Source organism: Erpetoichthys calabaricus, chromosome 9, assembly GCF_900747795.2.
Source record: "Erpetoichthys calabaricus chromosome 9, fErpCal1.3, whole genome shotgun sequence".
In the NCBI taxonomy this organism is placed as follows: domain Eukaryota; kingdom Metazoa; phylum Chordata; class Cladistia; order Polypteriformes; family Polypteridae; genus Erpetoichthys; species Erpetoichthys calabaricus.
In genome coordinates this window covers 123,195,201-123,218,509 of record NC_041402.2, presented here as the reverse complement: position 1 = coordinate 123,218,509, position 23,309 = coordinate 123,195,201, and the positions used below count along the sequence as shown (strand labels likewise).

At 36.2% G+C, this 23,309-nt stretch overlaps 1 protein-coding gene across 1 annotated transcript in view; it reads right to left on the bottom strand.

Annotated features, from left to right (window-relative positions):
* Window positions 1-466: 466 nt before the first annotated feature.
* The window catches only part of LOC114658087 (uncharacterized), a 177,744-nt gene continuing 154,901 nt past the window's right edge, over window positions 467-23,309 (bottom strand). Inside the window, 2 exon segments of the mRNA XM_028810117.2 lie at window positions 467-10,277; window positions 10,279-14,140. Of these exon segments, the coding sequence (XP_028665950.2) occupies window positions 1,593-10,277; window positions 10,279-13,929 (12,336 nt within the window). The 5' untranslated portion in view covers window positions 13,930-14,140 and the 3' untranslated portion in view covers window positions 467-1,592.

Sequence of the window (23,309 nt, the reverse complement as noted above, 5' to 3'; positions counted from 1 at the left end):
GTTTAAGTATTTGAAATGACAAGAGAAGAATATAAACGTATTCATTATCATACAGTCAGTCAGTCATTTTCTAGCCTGCTTAGTCCTGAACAGGGTTGAGGGGAGTGCTGGAGTCTATTCCTGTTAACATAGTGCACAAGGCAGGAACAAACCCTGGACAGAGTGCTAATCCATCTCAGGGCAAATACACAAACACACACACACACACGCACACACACACCCCAAGGCAAATGAAGTATCACCAATCTAGTTAACCTGCACCTTTGGATTGTGGGAGGAAACCAGAGCACCCAGAGAAAACCCATGCAGATACAGGGGGAACATGCAAACTCCACGCAGGGAGGACCTGGGATGTGAACCCTGATCTACTTACTGTGAGTTAACAGCGCTACCACTATGCCACCATGCTCCCCCCATTATTATATATCCAGCGGCAGATAAAGAAATAAATACCAAGACCACTAAATGCAATCGTTACTTTTTTTAATAACCACCTTTTGAAGAGGCACTTTTTGGTAGCACACTTAAAACATAAAAATGTACTTGCAAGTATCCTTTTTTTGCACAATATTAAAATAAAAATTTCTGACATAAGAATTGCACCCAAAGAAACATTACCTACATTATCATACAATATAAGATACATATAAACAAGATAATAAAGCACCTTTTTTGTTTGCAGGATTGACACAAAGTTTTTGGGTTGTTTTTGTATCACGAAATCAGTGCAGGGCTACACCTCCTTAATTGGGGTCTTTTCATAAACATCAGTAATATGAAATGTCATAATTTGCACCTGAGTTTATATTCAAAAGGCTTTTTTTTTGTTTCTTGCCTAAAAATGAACACTTTTCTCGTTAAGCAGTTAAGCATTAACAGTTTGAAAGCTATTTATAAGAACAAATCAAAAAACAAAAAAAACAGCATGATGTTTATAAAACTGCTACTTGTCCTTTGTTCAAGGAAGATTGTATTCACATTACAAAATAGCACCATTTTAATATATACAAAGCAATACAATGAGAGTCACCTTATTACAGTAAGATAACCGAATACACAAATAAGAGCTATCTGAACAGTACAAGATGGCGTGATGTAATAACACAGCTTTTTGTCTTTTTTGTACTTAAACTACTGCAACATTTTCTAATTACCAACCCTCGTAAATTCTCCACTGTGAAAGAGACATGTATTCAAAATTCAACTCGTCTTCAAGTATTTTTGTTCAGATATTTAACAGAGAGTCTTGTAAAGGAATGACATTTTTAAGTAGCATATAACCCCAGTACTTCTTAAATAAAGAAATTTCTTTTGACGACCTGGCCTGCCCAAAAGCGATTACATTTTCAGTTCATAAAACTCATTCTCAACATCAAAAATCCTCACATTTGCATGATAAAACAGGTAAATTAAAGTAGAAGATTAGCGGACATAAAGCAAAAATATTTCACAGAGGCAGTCAGGCAATCTCATTTAGGCTAGACACAGAAAGAACTCTGATGAGTATAAAGCTTTGATGTTCTTTGCAAATCTGAAGTTTTCAGCATCCCATAAGTCACATTTCAGCATCCCCATAAGTCAGATTTATTTTATTACTCTAAGGCATCTTTCCTTAAAGGAATTTTAAAGCTAGTTAGCTTCTGACCAAATAATTGGCTAAGCAAATGATTTTGTGACTCTGCTGTTCTGAAAATGTGTGGCTCGATGGATTTCACACCAGAGACAGTCCTGTGCTTATTTAGAGAACTAGATACAGAAGAACTGGGTGCTTTTGACATTATGGTGTGCAGAGGCTTCCCATACATTCCCTTCTTGCCTTTAAAATCCCCAGTGAAATGGCGTATTTCTGTTTTTTGGGGGGGGAAATTATCAAAAGAATTCTTTTTCGGCTGCATGACAAACCCTCCAATTTTCGTTTTTAGATGTAATTTGTTGTTTGTCACATCCTCTCTCATGCTAGAAAGAGCTGGATGATCATTAATTGCATCTGTCCTTTTATAATTCCCTAAACTCTCATTCTTGCTTGGGTTTTGCATCCTAAATTTCTTCTTTCTTACTTCACCATCCATGTTTTCCCTTGTGCTTGCTGATAGTTTGGAACCTGGTGATAGCTTGTACTGTTTTCTTTTTTTCTGTTGAAGATTAAGATTTGAATGTAAGAAATCTTTTTCTTCACTTCTGATGGTGGAAATATTCGGTTTTAAGTTTTTGTAGGATGCATCAATTGCACCTTGACAGTTTGAGGAGTTTTTTGGATTGCTGTCTGTCTGTTTTACACAGTCATGCTTTGTGTTTTCATTGAATTTCGATGAGACCTTTTCTCTGATTGCCACATTTTGAAACTCACTAGTGTTGCATAACTTGGTAGTTCTTGTTTGAATTTCAGTATTTGATTGAACATTGCATGGGTGTCTCTGGGAGTTCCCCATTTCTTTATGGTGGACTTCAAAAGGTTTAGGATTATCCTTTGTCTCGCACTCAATAATGAAATCCTGCTTTTCAGCATTGTGTGTCAGCATTCTGTCAACCATCATTTGCGTGTTAAGTTCTGAGTTATGAAGATCGTCATTTTCTGAAATTGGACCTGCTAAATTTCCATTGTTTTGAGGCATATTTTCACAACTAGGACTGTTTTCCAAGCTACTATGAGACTTTATAATTCCAAACATTTCTTCATAATCTTTAAATTCATTGCTTTTTGCTTTGCCTTGATGCATATTTTCAATAAATTTAATTTCACATGACGATATCTGATCCTTTGTACTTTGATTATGCTGGAAATTGAAGGAATCAATAGCTTCATCAACCATCTCCACTGTGGGTCCAGTTTTTCCATCATTTATTATATTATCTTCTGCAATACCAAGTACATTAAAGCCCCCTTCACCTAGTTTGGTTTTAGAAATGTCTGATCCAAAGCAAGGTTCCTCAATATCAATGTCAAGCTGTGTTTGCTCCATAACTTCCAAAAGCTTTGAAAAATCATCAACAATATCTTCAGTTTTTATTGTCATGTCTTGCTCCTGTGGAAGAGGAACATGGAGATCCTCTGAGAAGAAGTCAGATGTCAAAGGTATTGTCTCATTAGAAAGATGACTTTCTGTGTTTTGTAATGAAGCAACACTAGCAATACCACTGTCTGAACTGGTCTCAATAACATTGTCTGTTGAAATCTTTCGCTTTTTATTGGGAGGAGCGCAGTCCATGGTTAATGAAGAGTCAAGATCAAAATAATCGTCTTTACATGGTTTGCAAGGTCTCATGACCCCTCTAAATTTAAAGGTCTTATTTCCCCCTGCTAGGTGTTTCTCCATATGTCTATCATATTGCTCTTTCTTTGAAAAAGTATAGTTGCAAGTACTGCAGATGAATGACTTTTTAATAACATGCATAACATCTGCACAAAGTTCACATGCATACAGAGTTGTGTGCTTGACCTCAGGCTCTTGTACTTCAAGGTGCTTTTCTTTTAAATGTGTTTTCAGTTCCTGCATATCCTGGTAAAACACTGGGCATCTGTGACACAAGTACATCTTTTGCAAACTATGAACAACCAAATGCCTCTGAAGTTTGAATGGTTTTGGAAACTGTTTCCCACAGTGATGGCAATCTCTTGAAGGATCTTTGCAATCTGGATGCATAACTATGTTCTTTTGAATGAGTTCATTTTTGTCAGCATGTTCTGAGATCTCTGTGGTGCTACTGTTCTCGCTACCATTAGTGTTGAACTTTTCTGCCTGAATAACTTCAAGTCCATATTTTGTAACTGAATCATGCTCTAAGTTTTCTTTGACAGCTCTTGGTTCTTTACTTGTGCATGTTTTGGTAGTAACAGCACCTGATTTATTAGATTTGCTTGTACGACGGTGCATAATAGAACTCAAAAAGTTTTTAACTGCATTTTCCTCAATAAAGCAACCACGTAGGCCCAGCACAGATTTCTGGGCCTGTCCTTTTCTTGCAAATTGAGTAGCATGCTCTCTAAGATGCTCATTATACATCCAGACATCAGAGATTTCTTTCAGGCACATTCCACAAGCCCATATTCCAGCTTTATTCTTAGCATGTTTTTCTTTCAGGTGATCTCGCAGTTGCTCCCTTGAGCTAAATTTACGCTGAACACACATGTAGCAGGTTGGGGGAGGCAGAGGATTGTGCGAGAGCTTGTGAAAATCAAGTTCCCCTAGTGTAAGAAACCACTGGAAGCACACTTTGCATTTATACTGTTTGTCTTTTGATTTCATACCAAGTTCACTTCTACTTTTAGTTTTACCTTCCTCTTGCCTCTTACTAGGCTTTAGAATTTGGAGTGCAATGTCCTTCTGGTTAATGGTGGTATCAATAAGACCCTCCTTATTAACTTCGAACAAAGATATTTCAGGTAGCTGATATTTAGAATTTAAATTTTGTACATCTATTGCACTATATTGGCTGGCATGAACAGGTGAAGTAGTTGCACTTTCCAGGTTATCAGAAAGATTCAAGGAATTTTTCTCACCAGACACTGCCTGATCATTACTGATAGACTCTTTAGGTGATTCTAATGTTAGCAAACCTTCTGCTGCTGTATCTTTGCATGCTTCCCAAATGGTTACTGACAACTCACATTGACTGGCTGTGTCATCATTCCCCTGGAAAAATATATCAGTGGCATGTTCCTTTTTTAAATTCTCGGTAGCATTCGTCATATTTTCATCCCCAGAAACACCATCTGTATTAAGGCTACTATTGTAACACATGTCTAGCATCAGGGCATCATCTACTGAAATTGTTCGATATTCGCAACTGGTCAAAAAACTTTTTTTTCCACAGTCACCATCATCTTGGCTTGCCTTAATACCTGTGTTTCCAATGGACAGTTCAGAAGGGGGTTTCTGCTTTTTATTTCTTTTCCCATATACTCTTGTGCATTTTTTTCTTATAATTTGTTCATCCATAGGAAATAATTCTGAGAACTTAGTTTCATCATCAATCAGAGATTCAAGATCTGAAGGCTCCTTGTTGACCTCTGTTGATGGTGCTGCGCAGGGACACAGAGTGGTGTTATCCAAGGATTCTTTATTTGTTCTTGCACAATTTATTTCATCAGCCTCTCCCAAGATTTCTGTATGTGTTGCTTCTTTCGAAAACATCTCAACACTTTCTCTGGTGTCTTCTTGCTCAATAGATATACAACTTTCCCTCATATCTTGAAAACTCTCCAGAGGTATATCACTCAGTTGCATCTCGGTATTATGGCTGTCACTCTCAGTTTGACTGGTGGTTTCAGTTTGTATATTCAAATCATCTTTACAGGGACTTAAAGCCTGTTGATTTTTCTGAAATTCCATATCATATAATAATTTGTTGGGTAGTACACCTTGTTCTTCTGCATTTCCAAGCATTTTTCTTTCTTGATCGCTATGAGTTTGCAACGATACATTTTGATTTTCATTATGTCTTGATGTCGTAGGAAAATTGGGAGTTATTGCTTGCAACAGGTCTGATTTAATTATACAGAGAATGTCTTCTGAGAATATGTCAGCCGTCTTCCCCTTTTGTTCTGTTTTATAATCACTGCTTTCTGTTCCAATTTGCATTTTAGTATTTTTTTTATATTTGCCTTGTGGTGGCATTATTTTCTGTTTTTGTTTGACCTCCAGATTCTTTTGCTTATATTTCTCCTCGCTTTCTATCATAGGGAGTTCACTTTCCCCTGGAACTATATTTGCATTACCTTGGCTGTCTTTGGAAACAGAAAGTTTTCCTGTTGTTGGTGTGTCTGGGGCCATTTCTGTATCTTCTGGGTTTACAACATCTTGGTGACCAAGCACAGTCTGAACATCATCTTGTACTGTGTGATCCTGTGTACTGCAGTCCAGGCAATTTTTATCTATCTCCACATCTGCTAAGGCAGTAATTATGCCCTCTTTCAGTAGGTCTGCATGTATTTTACTATCTACGTTTTTCTCCAGCGTTTCCTGTATTTGAGCAGTCTTGTCTTTTTTGGGATTGTGCTTCATTGCCTGATGCCTTTTTAATCCTGGTTTGGATCTGAAAGTTGCAGAACAAATGTCACATGTTATCATCACTTTGTGTGTACTTTGCTTTGATATTACATATTCAGTCACTGATTCAAATCTATCAGCAGGAAATTTCTCAAGCTTTGATAGTGATGTCTTTTTTCCTTGTGAGTCTAATTGTTTCAGTTGGCTACTTGTATCTCCAAAGCAATCTATAACATTGCACAGGTCTCTGGGTATCTGAGAGTTTGGACTTCTGGGCATATTCTTGGGCAGGGGACAGTTCTTACATGTAGCTGGTTCACCAGGTTCTTGAAATGAAATGCTTGTATCTAAATTCTGTGTATTTGACTTCTTCATGAGGTCACTGTGCAGGTCCATGTAATCTATGGTTTCTAAAGGTGGATGACACGCATCTAAAGATGTAACACCATTAGAAATAGGATGGAAGTCAATAACTGGGTTGGGATCAGACACAACACCACCTTCTTTGTAATCATTGTCCATCTGTACTGTTATATCACGGGAGCAATATGTATCCTGATTATGCTGATTATTAAGTGCCATCAAAGATTCTTTCTCAGAAATTTGGCTTTCTAAGTTTATAGAATTCTGGCAAGGAAATAATGCATTTAAGGGTACATCACAGTTACTAATTAAGTTTTTTTTAGATAAAGTCTGGCTAACTTGGCATTCGGGTATGCTTTCTGCAACATTAATGAAGGTATCTGTGTCACAAGACACAATTTCAGCTTTGTCATATAGTCTCTTTGACATACTCTCTCTGACTTCAGACTTAACATCCTTGTGAACTTCATCTTGTCTAATAGCAGTTTCGCCAATATAAAGAGAACAAGGTGATTCAACAAGAGTAACCAATGGTGCTTCAGAGGCAGTGTTTAATGCTGGATTAAGGGGAAGATCTTCATTTATTTTGTCAGGGACATGAAGCAAGTTGTAAGACAGATCAGATGAGGCAGTATTCTTAAAAGTAATCTGATTCTGCTCAGTTGTACTCAGTATGTCATTGTCTTCAGTTCTAGGTGACTGAGGATTGTCCATGGATATAGGGGAATACTTATCTAGGTCATGCCACATCTTTTCAGTATTACTTTCTACATGTGAGTGTGCATCATCATCAACTGAGAGTCTGTTTTGGGTAATCACCTCGACAATTTCATTTACAGCTTGTGCTCCTTTATCTATTGGTTCCTCTTGTGCACTTTGTAGCTGCAATAAGCCCTCAGCCAGGCTTAACTGGGCTGGCTGTTCTCTGTTTATCAAAGAGTCAGAATGATTTGTTTGTTTTTGTTGGAGATCATCAATAAGCACTTTGCTACTAGCACTTTCCAACACGTCATGCTTTGTAAATGTCAAGGTTGTTTTTTTTGCTTCTTTGTGTTTTAGTTCCATTGGCATCTGATTAGAATTTTGAACAGGCTCTGCCAAATGTTTTAATGATATGTTATATGATAAAGATAGTTCATTGTGATCTGTATTAAGGGATTCACTTATTTTGATATTTTCTTTGTCTGAACAGCAGGACTGTGTTTCTTTCTGAAATGCTGAGCTAGAGGATTCAGTCACAAGTGGTTCTTCCATTGCTTTTCCATAGATTTGAGATTCTCCATGTTCACTTTCATTGCTGTCTGATTTTCCATTTTCACAAACTACTGAACCTTCTCCATCAACATCCTTAGCAGTTTCAGGTAGAGACTCACGTTGTGTTGCTACAAGTGCTGCGTCTAATTGATCCTGATTTTCCTCTGGCTTATCTTCAGCAAATGAAACATGACCAGATGAAGTTAAGACAGGATAAGAAGGCAGGCTTATTTCCTCCTCATTGTTCTTTACTGTACGAGCCACAAACAGTTGCAGCTGCTGTAATGGGTTTTGGGTGGTCTGTAAACAGCTTTTTTGTTCATCTTTATCTTTATCAAAGATAACTGATCTTTCAGTAACTGAAAGCTCATTATCAGTTCCATTTTCATCTGAAATATATGGCTGTTCACTATCTGTATCAAGATGGAGAATGGGACTACTGACATCATGCTTTACATTTCGGTTAATTGATTGCTCATCATGAAGTGTCTTTTTAGTGGAATCATGTTTTAAAATATTAGGGATATTTGTCAGAGATAAGGACTCATCACCACTATGACGTGAACATTCAGAATTTACCAAAGGATGCAGTAAATCATCTTGCTTTTCAAAGTGCAAGATGGTACAAGTTGATTCAAGTTCGGCTAATTTTGTCTGTGAGATCACATTCAACTTACTCTGTGCAGATAAGCTACCGTCACCCTTATATTCTTGTTGTAGAAAATGAGACCGTTGATCATCACTGGATGATGCATCCTTAGTAAACACTGAATCTGAAATCGCTTCCAAACTTCGAATTAGATTTTCAGCATAGATTTGATTTTCCAAAACATCTTCAGGCTTGTCTGCTAAAGGGTTTCCCATAGTACCACATTTGTCATTTTTGTGATGCATTTCCATCTTTTCCACTCTCTCAAAGCTCTGTGCATTTTCTTTGCTGTAAAACTTGTCAAGGTAATTGGGTTCTCCATGTACTGAAGTAGACAGGCTTGACTGAGCATCCAAATTTTCAAAATGAAAATTACATGTCCAGGATTGCTCAGGGTTGTCATACTGCTCCTGCACATCTAGACCTGTTGGCAAAGTGCTAGTACTCATTTGTACACTGTCCACAGTATTGGTGTATAACACACCTTTCTCACTCTCAGCATGTTGATCCAGATGTAAACATGAAAATGACTTACTTTGGCCGAACTGGTCCACAATTTGCTGACATGTGGATGTGATACAGTTAAGCTTTGTTGTTTGAAGCTGGCTTTCTAATTCTGTGACAATTCTTTTGATCTCCAGTTCATCCTCAGATATGTTATTTCCAAAAGGAGCACTGCAACTAAGAATTTTGTCTGATGAAGTTATGGTAATTTGGCCAGGCAAAATGGATCTTCCTTCTGTGAAGTTCTTGTTTGGATTGGACAACTGTGAAAGCTCTTCAGGTAATATTGGAGGCACATCATCCATTAGATTCCAAGTTTTTTGCTCCAGAAATGGTGAATATGATGGGTCAAACACTACTGGTTTTCCAGAATGGTTTGGATTAAAAGTGCCATAGCCTTCTTTTGTTGGTGAAACATCCGAGTACAAACGATTCTCAAACACAGGTACAGAAAATCCCCCAAATATTGGTGAAGTGTCAAATGAAAGTGGAGATTTTACTAAGTTTTGGTCATTTTCCAAAGAGTATATGGAAGGAGATGGTTTTATAAGGTCCTTAGGAATCATGGAGTTATGAAGGCTTGAATGGCACAGATAGAAACCATCTGCCTGTGAAACATTAACAGGCACTTGGTGTGAAACAGCATCATAGTGACTGAGATTTTTCTTTTCTGAAAATGCTTTTTTAGAAATTTCTCTTAAGGGTAGTTTCAAAGTGTCTTTACCAGATGTTTTCAGTTTGCTTAAATCATGACAGGGTTGGCTGCTGCATTTGGGTTTGTCAGGCACTGCTGTCAGAGTATCTTCCTTCATGTTTTTCATATAGTCCTTGTTACTTTTATCTGACACTACTAGAGTGGTCTGGTATGTTTCCTTTGATTCTTTGACCACGCAGTCAACATCATTTGCCTTATAAGATACAACAGGTCTTCCATCACCCTTACTGATATTTACAAAACAGTTGGAATTTTCAGTTTCTTTTAAAATACAGCTGGGAGGTGTACACTCAGAGGACAGCTGTGATTCTGGTGTAAAAGATCCACTATTATTATATCCCTCATTTTTTTGTTTAGTATTTTGAGATCCCACCACAGGCTTTTGTTCAGCTTCTTTACTTCTGCTGATTGATGATAAAGATCTTGATCTTGGTTCTTGATGAGGTGTTGTGCTACTAGCAAAAAGAAACTTAGCCGAACCATACCTTTTTGTGCTCTTTGCAACATACCCTTTTACAAAGCTTGGTGATGATATTTTAAAAGGTTCTTGTTTAAAAGAATCAGTATTCTCAGTGTCACAGAGGCTTTTTTGCCCGCCAAGCTGCTCATTGTCAGAATCTGTTCTGTCTGTGCTCTTTGGGCTACTTATGCTTTCACTTGAAATGCTTGCTGGGGTACTTAAGTCACTGCTTGTTGAAGATCTGCTGCTTCTTCTCCTGACTCTTCTAGTGGCATTTTTCTTAACAGTTGATGGAGTTTCATTACTTTTACTTCCGTAATGCAGTGTTGCATTATTTTTCCAGTTTGGATGTTTTTTCTCTCATTCTGCCACCTTGATCTTTGTGAGATTTTGAGGAACTGTATTTTAATCGACCAGAAGATAGACAGGTACGGCTTGTAAGTTTTACAGGATCTGTTTCTTCATCAGAGTCTGTAATGTAATCGTATTCTCCTAATTTACTGCTCTGCTGTGCTGGTACAAGCCGTTCCATTACTAAAGAAAACTGTGAATTCCTACTACCTTTGACTTGCAGCTTGTGAAGTTTATTTTTCTGTTGCACAATTTTGTGTATAAGTTCTTTACTCCATGTTCCACTGCCTGTCTTTCGTCTTTTGCTGTCTTTGGCTTCCTCTGTTTGAGTTACAGAATTTCCAGTTAAATCTGAATGATCTGGAGGACTTCCTGAACTGGCATTGCCGTCATTATTTCTTAGTATATCTTGCTTTGAAAACGTTTGGGAACATTTCATATTTATTTCTCCATTCTCATTTTTTGACTTATTTTCTTGTATTATCATTTTTTTAGCTCCATCTTGTGACTTGCTGACCAAAGTCTCCCCAGCTGCCTTGTGGGTTGTTTCCTTTAGGCTGGCCTTGTCTGCTTTATCAGGCTCACTCTGTTTATCAGAAGGTTTTAGTACATTCTTACTTTCAGTGCTTAAGGCCTCAAAGTCAAACAGATTTTTGATTTGTGACATTTGTCTTCCATCAAGAGTAAGCTGTTTGTTCTTATTTTCACAAAGCATCCCATCTTTTGTTTTATTTATCTGACTACAATTTGGCTTTACATTTGAAAGATCGTCATCTGCAAATGCATCAATGAAGCTGCTATCAATTTCTGAATTATCCGATTGGTATCCAAGACCATTTAGAGCTTCTGTGATAAGACTGTCAAGTTTTGCTTCATCTATGTCTATATCAGATGTACTTAGAGCACTAGGAGGTGCTGTTACACCATTGAACAAGCCTAATTTTAACAGTTCATCTTTTGCATCTTCTTTTGTGTCACTATCCAAAAGCAAATCTCCATTTTTGTTTAAACCAAGCAATGACAGATGCAAGTCTGATGTGCTTCTCATTAAAGGACTTGTTGCTGTTAAAGGTGTAGCCTTTGTTGGGTCCACCTGATAATGCCTGGCATCTTCCATTTTGGAGGTTTCCTTGAAATCATTCTGAGATGTATGCAATCCACAATACTGTCTGTGATCTAAGAAGGAAGAAAGGTTGCTAAAATTTTGGTCACATTGCTTGCAGGTGAGAAAGACATCAAGCTGATCTAAATTGGCATTGGCTAGCAACTGATGTGCTGAGTAAGGAGGGGGTGGTGGAGGTTCGAGCAAAAAGCTCCCCATACAACCTTTTTCATTATCTACATTCTGCTTTATTAACTTATTTTCATGTAGGTAGCTTGAATGGTCCTCCTTGATTCTTTCTGTGGGTAAAGAATAAAGTCTGGAAGCTTCTGGGTGCATACTTTCAATGCTAGAAATAATTTGATCAGTAGACTTAAATGTTTTTCCCTCCTTTAAGTGGCAATTTTGTGGGTAAAATGGAGGTGGTGGTCCAGTCATGGATAGTCGTGATTCCTCTGAGCTGGCATTGGTAGGGCTACCCGAAACTGGAGAGAGAGATGAACATGTGCTACTTGAGGATGGATTTTGATTTGGTGAAGGTAGTGGGGATTCGTACGGTGAAGCTGACATGATATTAACTGGTGGAACCTGTAGCGGCTGGAAACTGTTGCCTCTGGAAGGTGCATTTGCCAACGTTTGATTCAAGGCATAGAATCCATTTTTATTTCTGGATTCACATATTTGGGGGTGGGAATCAACCGCATTTTCAAATGAAAATGTATTTTTATTATTGCAGGTTTGCTTGCTCCCCTCATTTCTGTGGTCTGGAAAGCCTTCTCTTTGCTGTTTTGAATGAAAATTGTTAAGATTATCAATAGGTGTCTTCTTGTGTGTCTTAGGACTGTCTTGCCACTTGGAAGCATTAAGGGAAAAGGGAAGTTTCTGATTACTTAGTTTTCTTGACAGTTCTATTCTATTTTGATTTGGCATTGCAGTGGTAAGGTGTATATTATGCCAAGGCAATCTACCATTTTTTGGCATTGGTTGCCTTGGTTCCGAAGTTGCCTGGCACTGAAAAGCATACTGGGTGTCAGGTGGAGTAACAGAATAAGGTGCAGCATTATGGTCTACTGAGGAAAAACTTTTGTTGAGCCCTTCCCATGTCTGTGGTAAACGGGAGTGGCATTTTATTGTATTAGTGATATTGTTATCAAAAGGCACAGGTCCAGAATGTAGACTGTTCACTGGAGAGCTTCCATAAGCTTTGGGCTGAAAGTGCATTTGAGGAAGAGAATTTTGTGCAAGAGTTCTTGTAAGATTGTTTCCTGGACTTATAAGCCTTGGACTAGCAACACTGTCCTTGGAAGCTGAGCTGGTTTTGCTTAAAGATGTAGTGGAAACACCATTATTGTGCAAATTTATTTCTTCTTGTGAAAACATAGCTGAACTTTCTGAGAATGGATTTGAAGTCTGGTCAGCAGAACAAGATGTATCAATGTCTGCACCATGGTCTGCTCTGCCTTTATAACAAGGCAGGGTTCCTTGTGTACCATGACAGGCCTGTAAATATTGTGGTTGCTGGGAATGTTGTTGGTATGTCCTTCCATCCTCTTGCATCCTATCATATTGGCCACCATTTAAAATGTCTTCTTGACTATCACTTGATGAGTGAAATGTAAAAGCACCATGTGCCATCTGGCCATTGACCAGTGTGACATCCATATAGTCTTGAGTATTTTGATCAGCAGCAAAAGATGATACCGATGTGTCCTGTAATTCAGGGAAACTATACTGAAATGAAACTGGGCCAAAGACAGCTTTATTGCTTTCCGTGAAATGAGCTGGCTTTTGAGAGGAAATTCCATAGTTAGCACCACTAAATGTCTTTTCTGTAGAATGCCAAGAATTTGCTCCACTACCCTGAAAATCAGGGTAGTGTATTTGGCTGTTTGGATTGATATTATCCCTAGTGAGATTAGCTTGCTGCTGTGAGGTGTGCTGTTGGTGAGCAACAGTTACAGTCTGTGAGGTATAATCACCAGAGGTAAGGTTTGAAGAAGCCTCCTGAAAGCACCTGTTGTATGTTATATCCTCTTGCTGGAGCTCAGCTTCTCTCTCAGGTACACTAGGAACATGAAATCGGTAACTACCTGTGATAGGAGCTCTGATTGTGTCAAGCTTTTTGGGCTGTGTCACTTTTTGTTGTGGGTATGCAATCCCAATAGTTGGATTAGGGCGAGTGTTGGTCATACTGAGTCTATAGAGCTGCTGAGGAGTTCTGTCTCCTTTGCCAGACCTCTTATTTTTATCTCTTCCTTTGTTTTTTCCAGTAGGGGACTGTGGGTTGTTCTTGCCACTTGACCATGTTCCATCACTGGAAAATTTTGTTCTGTTCTGGAGAGACTTGAAGTCAATTTTTCCTGCTTGCTGAGGCCTAATCACAGCTTCTCTTTGTGAACAGGGCTCCTTCTCTTTCACACACAGCTTGTTGCCGTTATTAGATGTTGTGTCCAGAAAACTTTCCAGTAAGGCTTCCTTGTCCTTTTGCTTGGAATCCAGGCAGGAGTCTTTGATGGAATAATCATTTTGTGTCTCTCCCGTCATGATAGACAACAAGAGAACCCAGTTGTTAGCCACTCCCTTAGCAACACTGCATTAATTCCACAGGTTTATCATCACACACATGGTGATTCTCTCTATAGACAACGTTGGTATTTCATAGCAAATGAGGCACAGGACTTTGTATTCCACACGTTGCTACAGAAAAATCTCCCATGGTGGAATTCTTCACTTTCCTCATCATTCTAGATGGAACCTGTAAAACAAAAAGATAAAAATGTAATCTGGAATGAAAATAATGCACGGTATGTTTAATGTGTATATTTTCTTTACCATATTTAATCTGAGTCTTTTTCCATAATTAAAGATCTGTTTGTCCATCTGTTTTCTAAGGCTGATTAATCCAAGTTTATGGCAGGAGTCACACCTGTTGCAAGGTAGTACCCAACCAACGATGGGGCACAAGTACTAAGTAAGTATTTAGTAGAAAAGTATGTTTTACTAATGAAAGTGTATAATAGACTAGAATGCTGTAAAAGTTATGAATTTCCAACTAAATCACTTCTTGGGAAACATTATAGGAAAGCTGAGTTTAACTGTGTTTATGTCTTTATTTCTAGGCAAAGCAATCCATTTTCAGATCATAACAAGCCATTTTCTTGTTATTGTTAGTTCAACTATATTTTATTAGGAAACTGGGGTTTACATTGCATTTTTCCAAACAGAAGTAATCTAGTACTTCTGCAGACATTTTAGATAGGTTTGATTTATGGCCTTTTATTAACAGGAATTAGACTATATTGCTGCTATAAAGGTGCATAACTATTTGCACATGTCTTTGTGTTTTGAAGATGTTTGTAAAGCGTGAATCAGCCACCAGGGGGCAACACCAAACAGCTTCATAATTACATTTTCCATTGTGAAAATCCTTCTGGAATCTCAGAAGCAGAAATTCACTGAGACAGCTTTATTGGACTCTAGGGTAAGTACATAAGGCCATTTACTCTGAGAGCCATCAGCCTGACAGTTTCATTGTGAAAGAAGAAAAAAGAAACAGAGTTACACAATGTACTAAACCTCTTTAACTCAATGTATAGTTTGAGCTGCTACTAAAGTGTTTCCTGTTCTTGTTGAAATATTGCATTTATATTAAGTTAGCTTAGGCATACAACTGAATTGAATTTCTTGATTGATTTTATTTAAAGATCTGTTATGCAAACCCTGAGGTTCTAGCAAGTGTGAAATTTTCATTCTTATTAGACAATGGCATCAATATTAACTTGAGCACCTAAACTAAAACTTTAAAACTTAAAAATAAATTAACAAATAATGAAAACTCACTAATGTGCTTGTCTTGCGGTCTTGTATGTATGTTATCATCCAGTTGACGCTCATAACCGGCCAAATCAATTTAATTTCAAAAGCAACAGGGGCACGGTGGTGCTCAAACATAAAGAATGCTGGCAGTCACCTCCAGTTCAGAACATGCATACATTGACTTTTATATTTATAGATATGTATATATAAAGCGTAAAGTTTGCCAACTGCATGGTAAAGACAATTTAATTTTGAAAATGGTTAAATTGGTTTACCAAGAATTGCTTTGGATTGTAGAATTACTAAATGTGATTTTGCTTTTTTATTATTTTAATTTAAAGTTTAAAAGGTTTCCATGCAAAAATAGCAGGACAAGATACTGAAGTGCAAACAGAACAGAAACAATTTATTCTATCATCTCCTCACAGAACCTGTGAATTTTAGGAAATTCTGTAAAACAAATACATAACCTGTAATTTTTAAGTTTTATAAACTGCATAGAGAGCCTAAATGAAAAGTTAATACATGCCAATACTATTCTTACTTCATCAATTTATATACTTTAAAAAATGTAAATTAAATAAAATGAATAGTCAAATGTTTGAAAGAAAAAAAAAAGAATATATTTGTGAAAAAGCTGCCTGTTGAATGTAATGCAGAATTACCACTGTAAACCCAACAAATTCTGTACCTAGAACTAGCTTTGGCCACTAGAGGACATTGAAGCACAAAATTACAACGCTGCTACTAAATTTCTTCATATACAGTACAGGAAAAAGACAATGTAAACCTTTGTCTTGGAGAGGCCTTCATAAAAAAATTGTTGCAGGTTTAATAGATATCTTATTTCTCAAAATATTATAATAATGAGAACTATTCTTATTAACTGGTTATAATATTAAATACTATTAGAGATCTAAAATGGCAAATTTAACTTACCCAATTGATTTTCTCATTTTCTCAAAAGGCAATGTAATTATTTATTGAATAAATGATTACACATTTAAGGGTTTAAAGGTGATATTTTTGCAATAGGTGAGAGATTGCTGCTTTATCAGTAAGTAGCTGCAGAAGGCTGTGTATCTCTGTTGTCCTGGTGTCTGTATTCTGCTAGTCTAACCAATTTCTTAATCAGAGATGAATTTCTACCTTCAGATGAATGGCTTGTTTAATAATTCAGTAGTCTGTAATGATGAAAGCTATTATTAATATGTGCTTAAAAATACAAATATATATGTCATCATAATGTTTACTACAACAGAGAATATTCATTGGTATTTACTTTTCTGTCAACAGGATTTTGTTCCCTTAATTATAGTACATACTTTTGGCCACACTGATAACTGCCCTATATAAAAATAATCTGTATAGTGTGCACATTTATTTATTTAACATAAGGTACAGTTGCTTTTAAAACATTATTTTTTAAACAATATGACAATTATAGTTTAGCAATTAAGTTTTGAGAACTAGCGTGCTGCATTACAAAACCCAGATACCACTGGTATATTTCTTAAAAATGTAAAAACATTGCAGAACGTTTATTTTCATTGGAGTTAGTAAACAGACTGTGATTAGCTGTACTCCACATTGTAGTTTGCTTTCTCATACACATAGGTGGACACACATTGGTAAGTGAGGGGCAGATACAGCAGATATAGAAAGTAGGTGCTTACACACAGGTGTAGTTCTTGAGTTAAGTAAGCACTTAAAATTCCAGTATACTCAGGGTCATATTTTTAGACAGACCATATCACCTATAATTATGGCTAGAAGTCAACATCTCACTGACTTTGCTTTGGTGTTGTGACAGAACGTCTGACATGAGCTTCAGTGATGAAAACATCTCATCTTAAAGTTTCACAAGTAAAAGTGTCTAAGTTGATGTCACCATAGATCTTGTTGGGAATGACATTATCAAGAAAGGTTAATTATAGCCAGAAACAGAGTCCTTTATTATAAAGTCCATACACTTGTTCGAAGTATAATGTACCAAAATAAATTAGTTGACTACAATTTTCAGTCTGGGATAGTTGTTATTAATGATGGCCCTAGGTCAGGGGTAGGCAACGTCGGTCCTGGTGAGCCGCAGTATGTGCAGGTTTTTGTTCCAACCCAGTTCCTTAACGAGAACTCAATTATTGCTGATGAAGCACATATTGCTTAAGTGACATTTTGATGCTTCATTTTAGTGGTCTCGCTTGTTAAGGTTCTCCAACCTTAATTGCTTATTTCAATCTTAAACTGCTGCATTCAGTGTTTTAATTGCTCCTTATTAGCAATAAGATGTAAAAGACAAAGCAGCCAGCAGTTCTCCAGCTAGCTTTTTTCCCAATTACATCTGTGTGTGTTCATCATGCACTGTTTGATTTAATAAAACACTTAATAGAAAAATGTGACAGACTGAAAATGATCCGTTTTAGGCTTCATATCATTTGGATGATGTCTTTGGAAAGGAAAAAAATCTACGATATAAGAGCCTTACATTGCACAGACTAACAAGCCATAAAATTAAATAAGGTCTGAGATTGGCAATGATTGGTTTCTAATTAAGCAATTGGGTTGGAATGAAAACCTGTAGCCACTGCGGCTCACCAGGACCGACGTTGCCTACCCCTGCCCTAGGTGATCACTATGGCATCTGACTTTAACTGAAATCAAATTCTTATTAGATGACAATATTTTTTTAATTGTACATCTTGTTTAGTTACTAGTATTTTGTAATCTCTTATAGTAAACATTTCTATTTTTTATTTCATTTTTCTTTTTAACTCAGTCTTTAATTGTTCTTGCTAAAATGACACTCCCTCAGTCCATTGTAGCTGAATCAGTTCTGCTTTAAAAAATAATAGTTCAGGTACTGTAAACGAAATTATTTCTGTGTGTAAAAGGAGCAACATTCGATAATTTACCAACATTCTTTTAACAAATAACGAACACAATTTAATATTTCTTAGTTGAGAGACAATGAGCAGAGTGTTCTTTCCAAAAAATGAAGCTAATTTTTTGTTTCAGTTTTGATTGACTATAGTCAATTGAGAGTTCATCTAATAGAAACAGGAAAGTAAAGCTGCTCATTTTTTCAGTCAGTTTGCTGACCATTCCACATTAAATAACCAGCCACTTTTATGATATAAGTATAGGCTGGTGACATCAGCTTTTTAAATGCAAGGTGACATTTTTAAGAGACTTCTCTGATTTATTGGAAAAAATATAGTATTGCTTAATTTGCAGTATGTTTTTTTATTATTATTTCTTCTTTGTTTTTTTTTTTAACTTAATGCTGATCACTGGTTGGCATTGTGAACTTAATGAAGATTTGCAGGTTGACAACAGTGTTGGCTTTTTCAAAAATGCAGGGCTTTTTTATCTCTGATTTATTGTCACATGTTACATACTCACAGTCCCTGGCTGCACGATATTTATCCCTGTTTATAACTGCGTTCGTTTCACCAAGGATGACCCTTCCTCCTGCACTTCTAATCGCTCTCAATTTATGAAAGGGGAAACCCCTCTGCTCTTCAAATGCTGTCTGTGAGTTGTCAATGAAGTTAAAAATGTAAAGCTGTGTCTCAAGGCCAGAAAGGATAAGAAAGACTGTTCCTAGAAAAATGCTGTAATCCAGTGAGAGAATGAAATTGTTATTCCAAATTGATTGAGGGGTAATTTTAGCAATTCTCTTATTTATACTTTGCGAGCACTTATGAAATCATCAAGAGCAGCCAACTGGCTGATGGTAATTGGAGCCCCACTTTGACATTTGTACAAGGCTGCAGATAAGATGAGTGTGGGGGGATTAATAAATATATTAAATCATTTTTTTACTGGATCAGTTGTGTGAAATTGACTATGCTAATAGCCACCATGCCTGACAAGCACTTGCTAAACATGTCTTCTTTGCGCTTCACCAAAGTTTGCTCGTTTCACTTCACTTCTGCAAATGGCCTTCATTTGCATAAACTGGCACAGGGAGACTGCTGCAAGCCCTTTGGCAAAATAGGGAACACGGTGTATTAGACTAACCCACTCGTTAGAGTATTATTAATGACAAATATCAACAAATAAAAAAAATGTATTGGCTAATTTAGTTTTTTCTGCAACGTTAACAAATTTCAGTCAAATCTGTCAAGGCATTTTTTTAGATTTTGGGGTATTTGGTTTTTCTATTGTGTTTTTTTTTAACACTTAAATATTGATATATAAAAATGTCTTTTGAGTACAGTGTTATTCCCATTAATGAAAATTAAAAACTAAAATAAAAATGACAATATGTCTCAAAACTAGAACTAAACAAAAACAAAAATGAAACTAGCCTTTGTAGTTTTAATTTCACCACACTAGTCTTAGTGCATAATACTGTATACATGTGAACATGCAGTTGCCGATATATATTGTTTAAAACTTAACAGTCATAAATTTGGTTATAAAAAAGCATTGATTTGTGTACATGTGCAAATAGGACTCACTGCTGGTATCTGAGTCTGTGAATTTCATTGGTCATTTCATCCATCAGTCAGCTTTCCCTTCTAGAACTGACAGTAAATTCCAAAGTGTCTTTTCTTTTCATTGGCCACAGTTGACTGTTGTCAGCGAATGACTAGGAAACTTTCACTCAACATCAATGAAAAGGCACTTCATTAAAATATGCTACATACAGCTAAATACTGTATGTTTTAAAAAGAACCATGGAGGATTTATCAAGATAGAATAGCCATGCCCCATGCTTCAAATTCAGTCAGTATTTACGCTGGAAAAAAAATGTATCTTTATATGCCAAAGAAGATCGGCATTTCAGCCATTTAACTGTACTTCACATTCTTACTTGTATTGTTAACGGTACCTTTGCAGTGATAGATACGGTGTAACAGGGCTTCATCACTAGCAAATGGATGGATTGCAATAATCTTAATATATATTTAGAAAGTCACAGTATTGGCAAAGTTTTTAACAGGGGGTCATGAGGTGGGTGCTTGGGGGCTCATCAGCACTCTTAACTGTGAAGTACACCATTAGAGTTTATTTTAACAAGAGAAATGTACAAAATATGCTCTATTGAAATAAACTTTGGCAATGGATCTGTGTGCAACCAAGTTTCTTTATCTAACACAGCAGTGCTTTACATATGGCTCATCAGCAATAAAGCACTAGAGCAACCTATGCAAAAATGAGAAAAAAGAAAAATCTTGAGGAGTTTTTTCCTTGCTTGCTTCTTAACTAAATTCAGAAATTTGATTTTCAAATATTTATTAATGTTTGATATTAGTTTGTATCTTGTGTTATTAATGTCATCATTGTTTTTACTTCTGTTGTATTCTTTTGACTATTTGTGAAATGCTTTGAGCATTAGAACAGTTCTATATTTTTAAAAATGTGTTATTATTATAATTGCTATTATTATTATTACACATTGTCATGACCTCAGGTTTGATTGATAGCCCGGTCAGTGTCTACAAAAATTTTGCAAGTTTTTCCCATGTGTATGGAGGCTGAATGTGTTTAACTTCCAATATTATTTTATAGCAGAATATTCAAAGTGTTTCATTAAGCACTCTCAATTGCCAAAATCTGTTTATTTCTAGATGTGTTGTTAAATAACATCCATCCAGTTTAGGCTCGCATGGAGCTCCCCAGGTTTTGCATGTCAATTATTAAGTGAATGCTATAGCAGATGTTCAGTATTTAATGTCAGTGGTATGCTTGTAGAAATTCAGTATATACAAGGAATATATTTCTCTATTTCTGCTATTATTGGTATTAACAATCTTAGCAAAGTAATAATTCCCTGAATTAAATACAGTTTCAAAGTTTTTAAATGGCTAGATGACATACAGACTGCATCAGGAGTTATCAAAAATAAATACAAAATAAAAAGTATCTGTGTGTGGTGTGCTTACTGCTTACAAAGGCAATCTCAAAAATAAAACAGAAAGCATTTTTGACATTAAATAACCATTTGCTTAAACTTGTTGCAGAATGAAGTAACAAGAATAAAAAAATTATATCAAATGATTCTTGCATTTTAGGATTATACCAGAAGCCTTGAACTGTCACATTATCAGGAGAAAATGGAGTTATGTCACAGACAGTATAATTGTATGTATTAAGTCGATAAGTACTGTACAACATGAATGATATACAATTTGACAACTATAAAGAAAACTGTATTTTATGCTTTCAAAACTGTGTCCATGTGGACATTTTTGGTGTGGCAAAAACCAAAAAATTAACTGCTAAAAAAACTAAATAACAAAAAAATAAATATTAAAAAATGTCAAAAAACAAAACTTAATAAAAAGTATAAAAAGCACAAAAAACTAAATAAAAGCTAAAATTAGAAAATGGCAAAAAATTAAAACTAAAACTCAAAAATATCTTAAAACTAGAAAAACACTTTCTGAATACTTGACACATGGGGACTGGAGGAATGGGGACTGGAGGAATGAGAGGTAATCAGTTACATATATTTAATATTCTGTGATCGTTTCCACAGTTATAGTAGCTGTTTTTACTAAGAATTATGAAAGGATCTGTTTGTTAAGTCCTTCTGTGCATACATTTTCTGTATATCTGTGCTGTTACTGCTTACACATTGTATATTTCCCTAAAAGTCTTTCTTCAGTTGAAATATAACTGCCTAAGCAAAATTAAATATTATGCAGTACACTGCACAGCAAAGAAGCGAGATAACTACTGCTCAAACATACAAGGCTAGCCTCTGTTGAGAACTGACTCCTTTTTAGGTGTATCCATTTGCTTTCAATACAGTTAAATGTTCCTATGATGAAATTCCAAGCATTTCTAGTTGTTTTCACTATGCCATATACTCATTTTTCAGAAGTGTCTGAGGTTATAGTTATGTGAGGCCATTTTTAAACCATAAATGTTGAATTCTGCTGTTCATTTGTTTGCATTTCCAAAACAGTTAGTGAGAAGCAAAACCATACCTTTCTACTTTTTTTCCATCTATGACTTCTTAATCTCCTTGTAATTAACCCCGAGCATGAGTGGGGCTTGGAACTCTTTGTAATTATGGTTAAGCACGAGCCCAGACTTAATCTGCTTTTTCAGTGTTAAGCCCAAATAACTCTCAGGACAGTATTTTGCTGCCATGTAGTGGAATAAATAACATTACGCTGAAAAAATCCTTAATTTTTCTAATCATTTCGCCACTTTAAGGTAACTCATGAATATTCATGAGTGGGGTGGAGCCTTCAACCAAAACTCAATGGTGTGTAAACAAGAAACTGTAAAGCCAGTTTTTATACAAACTGAAATTGAATCATTAGTTGACTTGGGCGATAGTGATACAACCAAACTGCCAGGATATACCTGTTGAATTTAGTCGCCAGAATGTTCATCATGGTTGCAAGTAGGTGCATGGAAAAAAAGTAAAATTATTTAAATCAAGTAGAAATACAAGAAGGTTCTGCTACTTTATTTTACTTCATAGAACAATTCAGGCAATAGTGTGACACATGTTCAAGTAATTCCACAATCCAAGTATCTTTGTTTTAAAAGTTTTAGTAAAATTCATGGCAAAACAGTTCACCCAAAATAGAAAAAATTGATATTACAAAGAAATGAAAAGAGATAAACTGATATTCTATTCAAATTAGCAAACACTTTGTGAATTTTACAAGCTCCTTATGCACTGTTCACAATGTAACTTTTGCTTTGCACAAACTTGTCATTTGTGTCAGGGGAAATGTGGAAGTCACTAAGCCTTATGCTGTGGTAGCCAATAGTAAAACAAAGAGTGTGTTGATCAGGTCGATCAGGCACTGTCATTCTATCCTCTCATGCTCAAGCAACAGAAAAAATATTATAAGAAAAGTGTGGAAAAAAAAACATGCTTCTGCTGTCCCGATTGCAACCTTGGCCTATGCATTGGTGGCTGTTTCAAAACATAACGCAAAGCATGTGCAATGATCCGCATCAGTATACCACTTAGGAGGCTACATGGTCAATGCCATGAGGCTGTTTTATTAAATTCTTATCTTACCTTATTGTCATAATGTCCAACTTACTTTCTAAACAAATCAGGCAAGGTCTATGTTGTCTACCTAGTGTGCCCTTGATGACCTTGTGAGTTGTCAAAGAATGTTCTT